The sequence below is a fragment of the Leptidea sinapis genome, chromosome 18 (genome assembly GCF_905404315.1).
Source record: "Leptidea sinapis chromosome 18, ilLepSina1.1, whole genome shotgun sequence".
Lineage (NCBI taxonomy): Eukaryota > Metazoa > Arthropoda > Insecta > Lepidoptera > Pieridae > Leptidea > Leptidea sinapis.
The window spans coordinates 8,696,580-8,714,275 of record NC_066282.1 but is presented as its reverse complement, the minus strand read 5'-3'; the positions used below and the strand labels follow the sequence as shown (position 1 = coordinate 8,714,275).

General features: G+C 34.8%; 1 protein-coding gene across 4 annotated transcripts in view; it reads left to right on the top strand.

Annotated features, from left to right (window-relative positions):
• The window catches only part of LOC126969526 (testis-expressed protein 2), a 51,827-nt gene that overhangs the window by 28,613 nt on the left and 5,518 nt on the right, over positions 1 to 17,696 (top strand). The window contains exons 11-20 of one of the 4 annotated variants that reach the window (XM_050814994.1): positions 2,931 to 3,052; positions 4,655 to 4,814; positions 6,204 to 6,329; positions 7,094 to 7,195; positions 9,283 to 9,441; positions 10,646 to 10,835; positions 11,772 to 11,869; positions 13,783 to 13,904; positions 14,824 to 14,908; positions 16,396 to 16,535. In XM_050814994.1, coding sequence (XP_050670951.1) covers positions 2,931 to 3,052; positions 4,655 to 4,814; positions 6,204 to 6,329; positions 7,094 to 7,195; positions 9,283 to 9,441; positions 10,646 to 10,835; positions 11,772 to 11,869; positions 13,783 to 13,904; positions 14,824 to 14,908; positions 16,396 to 16,535 — 1,304 coding nt within the window. Of the gene's footprint in view, positions 1 to 2,930; positions 3,053 to 4,654; positions 4,815 to 6,203; positions 6,330 to 7,093; positions 7,196 to 9,282; positions 9,442 to 10,645; positions 10,836 to 11,762; positions 11,870 to 13,782; positions 13,905 to 14,823; positions 14,909 to 16,395; positions 16,536 to 17,696 lie in introns of all 4 variants that reach the window. The other 3 variants (XM_050814993.1, XM_050814996.1, XM_050814995.1) reach the window with 3 other exon arrangements.

Below are 17,696 nucleotides of genomic sequence, written 5' to 3'. Positions count from 1 at the left end.
CCATCAGGTGAACGTCCTGATCGTCTGGTCCCTTACTTTCATAAAAAATAAATCTGGTGGTTTCTAATATCCACTGTTTTTCGTTAGTTGTCATGTATATAGATTGTAATCTGCGAAAGTATCTGATTTCTAATTATTTACGTATATTCATAGCGGAACTTCATGTTTGATAAGTATTTCTACTCAGTTGGTGAACAGCCAGTGTTTATGTTTTCTTAACAAATTAAATCTCTGATGTTAAAAAAACTGTTTGGTTATGTTTTAAAATAACGGTTTGGAACATTGTTACTTTATTTGTTTTATTTTTGTTTATTTGAACTTTCTTGGATCGTATTTATTACAAAATTTATTCATACAAGTTAAGTTCTTTAAATTATTTTATCTTATATCTTTCAACGAGAAATTCTTGTTTATATACAGTATGGATTGCATACCTATGAAATAAATAAAAATATAAGTAATACTAGTCCGCAGAACTATCGCAAAATTAATAATTTGGTTAAAAAGTTTAAGTTGAAAAAGTGAAATTTTCAAACAAAATAAATATTTAAATAAATGTAGTAAAATTTAACAGTCTACATAGACAACTTACCTTGACCCCGGAACGATGTGCGAAGGCAGCAAGTTGTCGGCTTTACCTTTGATTCGTTTGATAATTTGCGACGTAATTTAAATTCACTATGTTCATTTATACGAAACCTTTTTTATTTCGGGATACCAATCTGAGCTGAACTTTAAATTGAATATTGTGCATTAGAATAATAATGGAAACGTAAATTTTCAAATTTTCTAAATGTCCACCACATTCTTGATGAATACACAAGTTACATCACCGTACAATGTTGTCCCGAAAAATAAATGTCAAATTCACATTAATAATAATAATAACAACTAACTTAAAAACACAATTTACACATACACAAAGTCAAGTACCTAGTTAATAAGTGTCTATTTCACTGATTGCATTTATTAATTTTACTAGCTAAAAGTTAAATTATCAAATACAATTACTTTTTATTTACTACGCTAGTTAGCTAGAACTTCAATTAATAAGTACAATTAGTTTTTCATAGTCAATCGCTTGAGGCAATCGCGCAAAAAGTGTGAAATCACTGCGAAATGCAAATTAGCCTATTTGCCCAGAAGAATCGCGATAAACTAAAGTGGTGCTCAGTGCTCACTTAAAATAACGAAAAAATAATTCCTTAATAGGGAATTCCTCACAATTATAGTTTATCGATACTTTTTTATACTTATTTAGCAACCATCACCAAATACCTAAACATGGCTACTTTTTTGTGTTTTTCGAATATCTTAATAATTTTAACAAATTATTTATAAGATAAACTTTAAAAAATATTTTTGTACGATCAAACAAGATCTTTTCGATGTGGGCAAGTGAAAGAGATGAAACGCTGCTCAATTCTGTCTTCTACTGCATTTATCAAGGGCAGAGTTCGGAAGAAGCCGCTGGTTTCCATCATCGCACGACACGCCACAAATTAGGATGTCATCCCCACCATCGAGGTGTCTGGCATTACTTTACAGTACGGTCAAGTTCAAAGAACTTTCTCCCACGTACAACCTGGCAGGCTGTGGAATGAACGTCCATGTGCGGTGTATCGTGGACAAATGTCAAAAAAAGTATGTACAAATTTCTAAAGGTCTAGCAATGCTCATTTCTCCATAAAAAATCCTGAGTATCAAACGGGCAAGTTGGTACGATTTTTAACAATTAGATTGCTTTGTATTACGTAAGATGTAAGGCATACCTACCCTACAATTCTATTTTATCAATACTTTTCTACACATACACCAACAAGATAAACTAGCCTACAAACTATAACAATTATTAATAAATTAATGAATGGGTAAATTTTGTAAAAAAAATTATTTTCGTAAGTTCAACGTACAAAACCACTGTTTTCTGAGTGATTTCTTGAGCAGCAAATAGGTAAGTTGATACGATTTTTTATAGGTTGCTTTCGAGTTATTGTTAAGTTCTTCCCTATTCACAATAATTATCTCTCAACTCCTTTATAATTTATAAAAACAAAATCACGAAGCTGTTTAGTTTTAAATTCCTAGGGTGTAGTGTATTTTTACAATTATCATTACAGAACAATTTTAAAATAAACTTAAATAACTTATTGTTTGTCGATTACAACTCCCTTTAAAGAAAGCTAATTATCGATAGAAGATATCTTTACCCTACCCCGCCCGTACGAATATCGAGCTTGCTTTGAATCGCGCCGCCCGCGACCGTCAAAGAGACACCGCCGGCACGTGTACGCTGCCAAAGAAAACCGCCACTGGCAGCAAGGCCGTCTTATGACACTATTGAAATATGCAAGTTCATTAAACCCTTGAGCCAGTTAACTAATACTACACAGTACGTATAAATTTGTGCAAAATGAAAAGTCTACTTTTTGACAAAACCAATGCACGGATTTCGTTAATTTTTGGTATATCGTCAGTAAATATGCTAACAAATATGTCCCTACATTTATTTCATAGAAGTTAGTTCCATACTGTATAATCTGAATTTCGGAAACGGCTTCAACGATTTTCATAAAATTTAGTATACAGGGTATTTCGGGGGCGATAAATCGATCTAGCTAGGTTTCAAAAAATGTAGTTTTATCCGTGTTTTAATGAGAAACAGCTACAATAACATTAGAATACAAAGGTAAATTTCGCCATTATATACAAGACTATAATAGCTCAGATGGGGCATTGGTTGATCCGGAAAGCAGAAGACCCCGGTCCGAATCCAGATGTCCAATTAGTTTTTTTTTGTTCAAGTTTTGTACATTTTTAAAATATATATACATATATTGTTTTTTTTTGCGCGTAATTGTTTTATTGAATGAATATGCTGTATCGCTGGCCAGTAAAGCGCAACTTTTTAACGAGTAGTGTTGTTGTAGGAGTTGGACCCAGTCACAGAAGGACCAGTCGAGGGTGAATGGAGTGTCCACGTGAAAAAGTCGAAGGACAATCATTCACACCTCTATCTGTTCGCCAGGACCGGACGTGATAAGCACGAGTGGTGAGTTTTTTTTTTTTATCATGAAGGAGGACCGTTAATCGAACTAAGTCATAATAAATAAAAAAAACTATTACAGGTCGTCGCCATTACAAATACAGTAGAGGTTAGACATAACACTAAAATTTTGTAAAATTCTTAAGAAAAACATAGACCTTAAAAATTATGATTAAGTTTACAGACAGAGTGCTTCATCATCATTATCATCATCATCAGCCGGAAGACGTCCACTGCTGGACAAAGGCCTCCCCCAAAGATTACCACGACGATCGGTCCTGCGCTGCCCTCATCCAACGTATTCCGGCGATCTTGACCAGATCGTCGGTCCATCTTGTGAGGGCCTTCCATCACTTCTTCTTCCTTCATATTCTTCTTCTTCTGTGATTAGTTATTTAACATCATTTTCAATCTTAAACTTTGTAAAATACTTAATAAAAACATGACCTTAAATATGAAGATTACAAAATAGTGCTAAATTAATTAATAGTAGATTGTTAACCGAGGGTCGAAAGAATCATATCGAGCAGCGCCCGTGTTATTCTGCACTCTACTTTTCATTTCGAATATGAGGAAGATAAAACTAGTTGTTTATCTAAACTATTAATAGATAATATGTAATAATATTAGTAGTACCTATTTAAAATTAATTGTCAAATTAGGACAATATATGTCGACTTTTTGAATTTTAAATATGGAACTCACCGCGTAATTGTCTCGGCTTATTCCGCTCAAAGAATACAAATGATTTAAGTTTTCTTTAGTGTTAATTCCGCCAATATTTGTCTCTAAAACAATTCTCGTGCCAGATTTTGGCGAGACATCAGGTCCTGAGGATGCCTCGTGTAGAGGCAAAATTCGTGTCGAATTGTTTTAAAGACAAATATTGGCGGAATTAACACTAAAGAAAACTAATATAATCATTTGTATAATTATGGATTTCCGCAAAGTAACGCCTAATTCAATAGATATGAATTCTATTTGCTGTAAGTGCTCATACAAAAAATACAAAGTGGGGCATAATATGTAAGCGATGAGCTACTATGAATTTTAAAATACAATTTTGAGAAAACTATAAGAATGGGCGAAACTTTCTTGTGTGTGTATAATATAATAATATAGGTAATATTGACACACTTTGACACAAATTATCTTACCCCAAACTAGGTATGGGTAGACGACAACGATATATTTAATACAATATACTTACTTAAACATACATAAATACATATAAATACCCATGACTCGGAAACAAACATCCATATTCATCATATAAATGTTTGCACCTACCTGGATTCGAACCCGGGACCTCTAGCGCAGTAGGCAGGTTCTCGAACCCAGTGGTTATATAGGCCAGTGGCTATATAGGCTACATATCGTATTAATATGAAGTATATATCCCCGCGCGTTTAGATAGGGTCAGGCCGCCATCTTAGTGACGTCATGTCTAGGCATACCAGTCAAAATCACTGCACAATAGTACCGTTTTCAAAGTGACTAATGCCTGCTGACTTCAAACAGACGTTAATATTACTAATCTAGTTAATATCTACTTCTTCTTCATGTTTTTCATTAGTGAACTACCTTTGATGTACCTATTGGTGACAGGTTCCGCCGACTTATGACGGCAATAAGCGACGCGAACGTATCAACCGATAGCTCCAGCCACGACGACAAGAACATCAGCGATAGCCCCGCGCCAGAGAAGGAACCCATAGAACTTGCGGTTTACAAGATCTCTGATAAGGAGACTGTTGCTTTTGGAAAGGTATTTAATGTGACTTTTTTATATTACTAGCAGCCCGGGCAGACTTCGTTCTGTTAAAAGTTAATAAAGAAATATAAAGATTTATTGCTAGATATTAGCTCACGTATTCATAATAGTCTGCTAACTTAAAGCATTGCTAATTCTCACTCTGTCTTCTTCTATTGACCTAAGTCAGAATGAGAAAAAACACTCCTAAGCGGCTGTTTAAAGTTATTTTATTGTTCATTTAAATTCTATACTGTAAGAGGCCATTTTGATATTTATTAAATGCGCATTGTATTTAAAGTACTTAATTGGATAAAGATTAATATACGACTTATTTTAAAACCGCCTCGTAAATAAGTCATTATTTCTCGTGTAAAGTATAGGATAAAAAATGGTTCTTGTGGATTATCCCTAAGAGCGGGTTCAGCCAGCGTTTGCAATATAAGCGCAAAAAATGTGTTTATTGACGACATCACATTAGAAAACTCTAAAATTGTCCTTGTTTCTCTACTATATTATGCATATAAACCTTCCTCTTGAATCACTATATCTATAAAAAAACCGCATCAAAATCCATTATGTAGTTTTCAATATCTAAGCATACAAAGGGACAGACAGCGCAAAGTGAATTTTCTTTATACTATGTAGGGGTCAAACTGAAATATAGATCATGTTTCATTTTGAGTGGTTTTCAAGCACCGTACGACCAAACTGAATTCATAGACTTTTGTATCTAGTTCGAAACGACAGGAGCGACTGAAAAATGCTTCTGTCATCCTTACGCTTATGTCCTCTCCAATTCCATAAATAATTTCTATGTAAATAGGCTTAAACTGTGCTCCTTTTAATCCCAATTAATAATATTATATATTAATTTACTGAATCTGTATTTGTATTATTGATTATTATTTATTAATGAAACGGGAGCTAAACACATCTGATGAACGGCTACTCTTATTTAATTTAAAAAGCTTCGAGAGACGTCGCAAATTGAATTGAAACACTTTGAAAGTTTGTGTCTTTATTCAAAATGAACGGCTTATTGACTTTTACCATCTTATCCGATACACCTAAAAGTTCGCAATTAGTCTTATCCCTTTGCAATAATAACGAGTCCTTCCACGACCCTACCTCCAGAATTCATAGTCATTATAACACACTCAGTTCATCTCTTTCTATATGGAAATCTGCCTTTCATTAAATTGTCTAATGTTTACAAAAAAAAATCTTAATTTGCTTCTATCATTATCTATTGATTATTTGTATTTTTTATATTAAACTTATCAGTAGCAATTTTGCCAATTTTTTTAGTTAAGTTAATTGCGTTTGATTATATCAATATTTATTGATTATTTTGACTACGGAGCATAATATGTTCATGTAGGAATTATTTTTTATTTTCAGTCAAAAACTGCAGAATCGATATCAGATGGTGCGAGTATAGCTACACCAGCCCCTGCACATCCACTGCCGTTCAGCTTGGAAGCCTATGACAAAACTTTCTGGCCGTACATATTGAAAATCATACAGGTGATAAATACTTGATACCTGTTTATTGTTTAGTGTTTTTGAAGTTTATCTTCTTTAGAATCGTTGTGATTTGAAACTCTATGGAACGAAAAAGCGAGACGATATAGGCGCCGTTGCTAGCCGTCGTCAGCTATTATTTATAAAAATAATATTTTGGCTGCCGCGCCAAATTATTATTTCAACAGTGTCCATCCGAGGTTCTCGAGGGTGTAGAGAACGAATTTGGGATCAGTTTTGAAAACCAAGATGGCCGCTGCGCAAAATTATCATTTCAACAATACGGATATCGTATCCGAAGTTCTCGAGGGTGCACAGACGGATTTGGGAGCATTTTTATTATATTATATTTAGATTTTGTCAGTATTCAAAGTTGCTATACTGATGTTAAGCACTCCCTACCAATAACGCAATAAATCATCGGTACACTAGGGACATACGATATTATCAATGAGTCAGTCTATTTCTGTTAAAAAACAATAGGTAAAATATGGACCGAAACAAAATAAAAACGGATTCACCTGAAAAAAGCTTAAAAAAAAATTAGAAATGAGACAATTAAATAGTGAGGCTGATTGGCACTCGATCTAACAGGGAGAAGTGAACAACTTATTAGCATGAATATCGCGCCTGCTTTCCATTTTCATTCCATTTTTACCAATGTATTGTGGGTCCACCGTAGCTGTAATACAATTAGTACTATTACTATTTATTTAGTTGAATGATTCCCATATTGTCAACGATTGTTTATTTTCCCGCAACCTCAGACGCACGAAGTGAACACAAAACAAACGGCGGACGTCGGCGTCATGTGTCAGTTAGAGCCGTCGCCGCACGAAAAGGGCAAAAGTAAAAGGAAGAGAAAAGACGTTAGACTGTTTACGGTTTTTATTTAGCATATTGTGTTGTTTTGTAGTTGTGGAACATATCTGTGGCGTACTCGTCTTGTATCGGTATGGGTGTAAGGGTTTGATGTATCTGTACACTGTAACTGACAGTTGGATCGCTTAGAAAGTTTGAACCACAGGCATAACAATAATATACAGACCAAACATATTCTGATATATATAATGTAGTTGATAGTCATTTGATTTAATAGTAAATATATATTTCTCGAAATACAAGGAGAAAGTGGTTCCTTGATGATTAAGCTATAAGTCTCCAATAACATAGTTGGCGATCTTGGGACTTCGAAATGGAAGTAGATATGCCTGTAATTAGACCGGTTCTAAATAATCATATTCGTGTAGTAATATCTAGATACGTCCTTACAAATGATGAAATTTAGTGACAGTCACTATAAAACTTAACTGAAAGTTCTGCCAGTATTCAAGAATCATTAAGAGAAAAATTTAAAGATATAAACATTTTGACAATTGCATCTCAATATATTCTTGATAATGTTCTATATGTTCATAAGCATATTAAGAAATTTGCTAGAAACTGTGACAATCATAATGTTAACACGAGGAACAATCATAAACTTGTTATGAATACTACTCGGTTAAGTCGAGTTAGTTAGTCTTTTATTGGTCGAGGTATATACTTTTACAATATGATCCCAGAAAATTTACAAAATAAATGTATTACGATATTTAAAAGAATTTTTAAAAAACGTTTGTGTAGGAAAGGTTTCTATAACATAAATTATTTTATTAATTATACCACAGCCTGAGAATTAAGCGGACACCCTCAGGCTCTTTAATTATAAATGTTTATTGTACCATATTATATTGTAATCCATATTTTTATAAAAAAATAGTTTCTTGCGCCCGTTATTCTCAGGTCTGAGGCAGTCTATTTTGAATAGGTGGTAGTTTTTGACGTTCAATAAGTGATATTGAATCCTATTTTGTATAAAAATATTTTAATTTATTGAATTGAGGACATGTTTGGTCTGCTTTTATGTGTGTGGTTTTTGTTAATAACATTGGTTTTGTACGTTAGCGACCAGTAATTGGTAGCCGTTAATTACTTTTAGTTATTTTGTTATACAAAATTAAGTTGTGGTGTTTATTAATCATGTTTTTACTTTCGTGGGTGTGGGTTCTGTAACAGTCTATAATATATAACTGTATAATAAGTAACAATATTACAACATTTTTAATGACCATCATTCATGTTATTTTTGGATTTAGATTATTTGAAAGAACAAAATCAAAATTGAAACTAATAAATAATGTTTATCAACGACATAGGAATTATCGTCGCTTTCTTTTAATTCGTCAGTTTTAAAAGTTCAGGTTTAATATCACAAAGACAGCATTTAATATCACTCGAAACAATCAATGGTTTATATTATAGAAATAAATATTTTTAAATTTTTATACATAACCATAGTAATAAATTGTAGGGGACCTAATTTGCAACCCTGACTTACACCCGACCTTATACAGCATTCCTTTGAGTGGAGTGGAGTTTTCCCGCCACAGTCAACATACTTCCGCCGGTAACGTAAGAACCTGGTGAAGCACGACTGTGTGCTTTATAGTACAGGGCAGATAACCAATTCCTTGAGTAGGAAATATTTATATACGATATTGAAGGCTTATATAAAATCTACCTGTCGTCCAGTATCCACCAATGAGACACTGTGTGTTATTAAATCTAGCCAATTTTTTCGATCTCCCTTTTCGTGGACGTAATCCATGCTATTAACTACTTTATATTGCAGTCTTATATTTTCTTGAGCGCTAAGATTAGAATAGCGAATAGCGAAGCGCTAAGATTAGAAAAGAAGAAGAAGATTGGGAAGGGTTGCTGTCAAAATATACATGTTCAATATACTAGAGGTGACATAGTAAATCATAAAGTATACATTATATTTGCTCAATATAAATAAATAATTCATTAGTTGTGTATAACACTGTGTTGATTTTTTAAAATCTATGCAAAGTTTCGAATAAGTCATTTATTTAATATAATTGACTTAATATCTCCTTAATATATCATTCAGAGTCAACCAACGTCACCTGACTGCGATTGTAGAACGTTGCCTGCTGAGGTGACGTGGGTGAACACAATGCTGGCACGAATTATGTATGACGTCATGAGAGACCCAATACTCATTACCAGGCTACAGAATAAGATACAGAGGAAATTACACACGCTCAAGGTATGTATTTGTTTTTAAAATAGCGCGAGCCTTTGACAGGAGTAATGTATAGTTACTTTAAATTAAAATTGTGTTTTCTACTATATTAACTTTAATGATTAATTATTATAAACAATCTGTATAAATTTTGCCACTTCTTAATCTAGCAACAGAAATTGATATTACGAATTATATACATAGTGGTCCAGTATGGTCGATTGATAATGATAGAGACTGAACAGGGCTCGTTTTCATACAAAATTTAGGCGACATACAGTAGAATCGAATCGCTACGTGTAATCAATACCTTATAGACGCTTGTATCAACAGTAGCCAGGAGCGAATTTTTACAATATGTTGTGATTATTACCAGACCAAATACAATTCCCCTATATAATAAATTTTCCATTATATCATTTCCAAACAACCTGTAAGTAATCAATATCCGCGTACCAGCGTAGGCACTGACACCTACTTCGTGGCATTTTGTGCGACCATGTACGGGTGATTTAAATTTTGTTTCCTAAATATATAATTTTTTGTAAAAACGTTTTTAATTGATAACTTTAGACTTTAGTTGTAGGGTTCCGTACAAGATAAGGAAATTAAAAAATTAAGATATAAATAAATATTGCAATCCTTACTGTGTCATATATCAAATGAAAGGATTATGAGGATCACAAATATATTTGTTATTATTGTAAAATAAACAGTTTTGGATTTTATTTACGATAAAAGGCGAAAATTGACCGCCCTTAAAATTGAAAATAACAGAATGATATCAAAAGTTAAAAAAAAATACAAAGAAATTTTTTAAAAAAATCCAATATATGCGGGCGTCGCAGTGCTGTTAGACGCGCGAGCCTTACGCGTGCTGCATTAAGATACGCATCACAGCTGCTTATGTGTGAGTGCATTATATCTAACGTTTGTACGCAGTTTCCATACTGCATCAGCTGATATACTGTAGTGTTTATTAGTTTAGTGTTATAACATGTTTACATTGCTGAATGAACATACAAATTTGGTCCCTTCACCATTGTTACGTATCTCTTCCGGGGGTAAGACGTCACAACAGCCGACCAATCACAGCGCGTCATTTCATAGGACGAGGGTATAAAAAAGCGGTTTCCGGCTCATTTAATTCAGTCTCGTGTCGAAAATCCAATTGTTTCAAGACAATTATAGTCAAAACATTTGGATACTGTAGTGTGGTTGTGTACAGCTGCCGTCGTTCATGAGCCCGCTGCTGGTGACGGAGCTGTCACTGTCGGGCGCGTGTCCGCTCGTGAGCGGCGTGGCGTCGCCGGCGTGTGACGCGCGCGGCGTGTGGCTTGACGCACAGCTGCGGTACGACGGCGGCGCACGCATCGCAATCCTAACGCAGATCAACCTGATGAAGCTCAAGGAAAAGAGTGAGTACTATATTAAAATATCAATGATCACACCTTCAATATGCATTGCTGTGCGATCAACGCGGACGGTACCGATGATGCCGTATACACGGGACGTGCAGGTCTCTCGGGAAATAGTCGATCAGTACCGCGCATCGCAGAGCTGCTCAATTTGTTGGGGATCTAGTGCTCTATGAACGGCAAGATCCCTTGGCATTGCATAGAGATGCGCTTGTGTGTCTACCGCATTTATCACGGGGAGTGTTCCGAAGAGCTATTTGACCTCACTCCTGCCGCCGAATTTCACCTTCGCACGATACACCACAAATTAAGATATCATCCCCACCATAGTATGTGTACCTGTACAGTGCGGTTTTTATTGAAATTTCTTCCACGTAGAAACAAGCTGTGGAATGAGTTACCGTGTGCGGTTTTTTCTGACATGGGTACCTTCACAAAAAACGCCAAGAAGAACTTCAATAAACCCGAGTAGTTGGATTGCAGTCAGCCCCGAGTGATACATATTATTTAATTCTATATATAAATATGAGAAAAATACAAACCAAAATATTTTAATTTTATCAAAAAAAAAAAGAAAACGCAGCGGAGACCAATCCTTAATCTAAGAATTCATGTTTGTTCGACAGCTATGGCTGTCACATAGTTTCTTAATGAATTATGACCAGCCAGTGTTGTTCTCGGTAAAAATTCAAAGCCAAATGAAAAACACATTCAATGGATGGATTTCCATGCAACTTTTCTGCGCGTATATTGTCACCCAGATGGCGCATCAATATATAGGCGCATACCGAATAGGTTTATTATAACACAAAATACCCGAGCGCAGCAGATTTTCATGGACATTGTTGCGAATGCTTCCATTATAAAGATCTTTCTATGGTATTGTAACCTATTCAGTTGGGTCTATTCGGTTGATAAAAAGCTCAGTCTCCACAGATGTAACCCTCGAAGACCAACTGTTGGCAGACAACATCGTAGACCACGACATGAGCGTACCAGTGACCAGCATCCTTCAGACAGAGAAGCAGATGAGGGTATGTTTTAGATTATATTTATCATTTGTTCAATATCAAAACTTATGACTATAGTCACTTAGAATTGAATTATTAATTTCAATTTATTTTTAAAACTTATTTTCAATAATATATTAATCAAACAAAAACACTGTTTCAACAATGCACAGTATATAAACGTTGAACTTTTCACTAAATCAATTCAATTTCACTTATAACACAGCACTAATGTTGCACAATACGTCAGCTGTATAGCTACAGATATACTGCTATAAGCTTTTCGGTAACGCGAACTCACGAGATTTCACCTATCCAAAAAGTGACTAACTATAGGTATATTATATTTGTAGATGTATATTACAAAATCAAAATCAGTTCACGTAGGTCAAGGAAATGACACTTATGAATGTCAAAAAAAAAAATATTTTTCTTATCGAATCTACCGCTACTTCGTAAAGGGTTGAGCAAATGAGAAGAAGTAGCAAGAAACTCATTGCCACTCTTTTATATCAAGATTTACATTTAAATACATCGATTTACAAATCGTTTCTAATTACAATATAATATGTATAATGTAAAATGATGCAACAGACACACTCAAACGTCAAATAGTCAATGTCTTACACGAGTAAGTCAAAAAAGTAAATGTAAATTAATACAAAAGTTATTGAGTACAGTAGCTGCATCATCCACATACACCATGAATAAATAAAGGTATTCTGTGAGCATTTTATAAGCGATTATATATAAATAAATATGTATATATCCATACATATATATACACACAATAACTTTTAAGAATCTGAAACCGAGTCTCCGGCAACAGGATCATCCTGCCACCACAAGCAGCGCCCGTTCACGAGCATGACGCATGAGCCAGCCATCGCCTCCCTCAACCATATTTTAGGGAAGGGGATGACCCGTCCCATGTCGCCGCCATTTATTTCGTCAGGTTGTCGAATTTGGATGTAGATCTTGGCGCGCATCGTAAAAATTATTTTTGGTAATATTTTCCAACGCCAACAAACTTTGTATTGTAGAATAATTGTTGTATTTTGTCATAACTATTTGATGCTAAAGACTTTTATTTGCTTGCCTCTGATTTTAAACCGTTTTCTTCAGGCTGTAAGTTGTAACTTGTATCTCAATTATGCAAGACTTAAATATTTCGTATATTAAAAGAAATAACTTTATATTAATTCAATATTCAATTTAATTATATGTGTGGCGGTCCTCCACAGTGCGGTTTTCAAGGATTTTTCTTTCACGTACTACAAAGATGTGGAATGAGCTTCCTTATGCGGTGTTTCCGCGACGATACGACATGGGTACCTTCAAAAAAAGCGCATACTCCTTCCTTAGAGGCCGGCAACGCTCCTGTGATTCCTCTGGTGTCGCAAGAGATTGTGGGCGGCGGTGATCACTTAACACCAGGTGACCCGGTACGCTCGTTTGTCCTCCTATTCCATTAAAAAAATATATATATTCTTGATAATGTTCTATATTATGTTCATAAGCACATTGAGGAATTTGCTTGAAACTGTGACAATCATAATGTTATCACGAGGAACAAACATAAACTTGTTATGCCTGATACTCGGCTAAGTCGAATTAGTAAGTCTTTTGTGGGGTGATGTATATGTTTTTACAATAAGATCCCAGAAAATGTTCAAAACAAAAGTATTACGATATTACGTTATACGTTACAATAGCATAAATAATAGTATTAAACCGCCCTTCTTAATTATAAATGTTTATTCTACGATATTACATTGTAATTCATATTTTTATAAGAAAAAAGCCCGCTGAGTTTGTTGCGCTCATTCTTCTCAGGTCTGAGGCATTATTTTTGGAATGGGAGGTAGTTTTTGACTTTCAATAAGTGAATGTCACATCCTATTATGAATAAAAATATTTGAATTTGAATATTTTAGAACTTGAAGCCGGCTGTATATGACTCGGATGTAGAAGACTCGGCAGAGTCCAGCAGCGACGAGGAGACGCCGCCGGTGCAGCCTGTCGACAGCGAGGAGAAGTTCTTGATCAATGACGCGTCGTGAGTTTTTTTTTATTTCATTTTTTTATTGATGAGACCAACAGCTTAAATGTTACAAAAGAGTTTTAAAAATTAGTTTACATATACAGCCAATTACAGGTCTCTCTATGTAAACATAAAATCGACTAATGAATATTCAACAAAAAATGAATTAGTCTCCTACGTTAAATAACTTATGAATGTCAAAGATCTTTCAACCACTTCGGAGAAGTTGAGCTGATGAGAATAAGTGGCAAATCTATATTTACAGATTGAGCATATTACAATAAATATTATACAATGTATGTAAAGTGATTCGCCAAAATTGCTCAAACGTTTTGACCCACACAAAGTTAAAAATAATAGAAAAATAAGTTATTTATCATAAAAAAAAACTATTTGAGTTTTTTTAACGATAGTGAGTAGTAGTAGTAGAGTAACAGTAGAAGTATCAATAAAAACAATTCGCATATACTGTAAATATGTGAAGGTAATATGCGTTTAATTATATATTAAAACTAATAACATAAAATAGTATTTTCTTAGAAAATTTATGGATAGAGCCTGTTGCTATTAGACAACTCAATATGTTTATCATTTTGTTTTAGTATTTTTTCGACTTTTTCCACAGCTGTCATAGTCTTAAGACGTATCAATTATCTAAGGGTATTTTATCAATTTAAATATAAAAAGCCCCGTGGACAGGACCGACCACGCACCACAAACAACGCCCGTTCACGAACATGACGCCTGGACTAGCCATCATCGCTCCCTCACACATGGGAAGATAACGACCCGCCCCACGACGCCGCCACAGGCATGGGTCAAGTTGTGGCATCATCTGCCCGTCACATTGTAATATCCTCATAATCTTATTAGTGTGTTTAATAAATCTTAATTTATGTCGTGGTTTCGTCATAATGTCTGAATATCTTTTTAGGACAGCTAGTGTTGAGGGTGGATCTTCAAAGAAGAAGTTCCTTCGAATGGTGGACAAAATTGCGACGAATAAGTATTTCCAGCAGGTACGTCATAAGTCCAGTCAATAGTAACTTTAGTATTAACCCGACTACAGCTCAGCACTATAATATGGACGCTCGAGGCGAGACGGACAGCGGCGGGAGATGCTCCCGCTTTGTACTTTGTTTTTTTTTTTAATGAAAATAAGGGAGGAGACAAGCAGGACGTTCAGCTGACGGTAATCGATATGCCCTGCCCGTTACAATGCAGTGCCGCTCAGGATTCTTGAAAAACCCCAAAAATTCTGCGCGGCGCTACAACTGTGCTTGTCACCTTGAGACACAAGATGTTAAGTCTCATTTGTCCATTAATTTCATTAGCTACGGCGCCCTTCAGACCGAAACACAGTAATGCTTGCATATTACTGCTTCACGGCAAAACTAGCCGGCATCCTGTGCATGGGAGTCTCCCACTGGTAATTCGCGCGCAAACTGTATATGCGTTATACGCGTTCTATCTTTTTTTTTTTGCCGAAATAAATTTGAAATATTCTAGACCGATATTATATAAAAGTCTCCTAAATTTGTCAACATTGCGCTTTTAAAGAATTTTTCAAAGCATCACTATCACATCATAACTACACCAGGACAAAACGTACAATATACGTTCCTCATTGCAGTACTAATTACAGGCAACATTCATAAAATATAAGGTGTGTCCACAAGCAATAAATCATTAATAATTGACTTGCCTGATTTCGATCTATTCAATACGTCACCAAACACGTTAAGAGGTAGAATGACGAGGCGTTGGATACTACTATTCTATCTATATACTTTTATTGTATTTCTTCTTGATTTTTTGTGTTTTTTGTACATTATTTGTAACACGCTTATAATTTATTGTATGCGAAAACTATCAATGGTAAATAGATGTAAACTTTTGAAGTGAAACTTCTTTAGAATCGTTGTGATTTCAAACCGGATGCAACGGAAAAAACGACAGGTAAGAGACACAAATACAAAAATGTGTAGGATGAAGCCGGTAAAGAATGAGACAGAAATATGCATACTATTGAAGTGAAAACTTCTTTATCATCGTTGTGATTTGAAAGTCGATGAAACGAAAAAGCGACAGTAAAAAGAGCAGTCACATCAATTCATAATATTTAACATGGGAGATAATGAGATAGGAAGCATAATACAATGTTTTGGTACCAGGCGATTATAGTTAAAGAAAAGATTGTCTTAAGTATGGCGCGAGTATACCATAATGTATTCTGACTCCAAGCGCACGACGTATTACTACATAGACACCAGGAGAACATATTATTATATATATTAGTGGTGGTAGGAATGTCTTTCATAGCGGTTGAAATCATGCGTCATCCTAGCAACACGTACCAGGAATTCATATGCAGTTTAGAGGTTCATGCACCATGCAGGTTTCACTTCTGACATGTGTACTTTGTACGCACGCAATGTTTTTTTTTATTTTAACCTATTTATGTTATGTAAAACTTCTTACTCAAGTCGTCATTGGTAATCAATAGGTGACGGACTACAAGTACATCAAACGAGCTATGGAGGGTCTGTCCAACACGGACATAAAGCTACACGTGGAAGTACACGGACTGGAGGGGAGGCTCGCTATCAACCTGCCACCGCCGCCACACGACAGAATATGGATCGGGTGAGACTATTTGTTATTTTACTCTAAATATAATCAAATCAAAATCACTTTATGTTTAGTTTTCTTTTCTTTTTAAATTTCCCGCCACTTCGGAACGGGTCGAGCTTTAATGAGAAGAACTGCTAAGAAACTTGTTGCCACTCTTTTAAATCGACATTTACAGCTTGATCGTTGTACAAATCATTTCAACTTCAATCTATATAGATATAAGAGATTTAAACGTATATAGTCACTCATCACGATATCTCTGGAACCATAAGCCGTAGGGACTTGAAATTTGGTAGGAATATTCCATTCGCCGAGTAGAGGTCAGCTAACAACGGATTTGACGAAATTACACCCGCATGAGTTTTTTTTTTATTATGAACAGAACAACGTCTGTCGGGTCAGCTAGTATAATATATAAAGTCACCCAACAAAAATACTCAAACGTCAAATATTCAAAAATAATGCCTTACACGAGTAAGTTGAAAAAGTAAATGTAAATGAGTACGTACAATCTATATAGTAAATGCAAAAATCACACATACCGTAAATAAATAAAGGTATTCTGTAAACACTCTAGAGGAAGCCACAACCAGTGAGTTGGATAAACATACCAAGACTTATGATTGGTGCGGTATCTGAAGGTTTTAATTAACATTTTTATACAGTATGACTAGTGAGACACTTCCTTTTTTTTTAAAAAAAAAGAGGAGGACAAGTGAGGGTACGGATGCACCTTTTTTTTAAATTATCAACGCCGCCCACATTCTTCTGCAACACCAAAAAAGAAGATCATTGCCGGCACTTGTCAAAAGTGTATACTTTTTTTTTGAAGGTACAGTACCTTCAAAAAAAAAGTATATATAGACAGTTGGTTTATTGCAGGATTATATTTAAAAAAATATTTATTTCCCACATAAATTATTTAACCATTTGGTATGTTTTATAAATTGATAACCCTCACTTCTGGGATTAATTACACAAATAAAACTGAAATCAAAATTTTATGAACGATGCGGGACTCCAACGGTTGACTTAGTTGGAAAGAGCGCTCGCACGGAACGCGAGAGGTCGCGGGTTCTAGTCTGCTATCTCGGTTTCCACGTATATGACAATAATTCGTAATTTTATGTGTAAATTTCAATCCTATCTGTTTACAAACAAACATTTTACTGG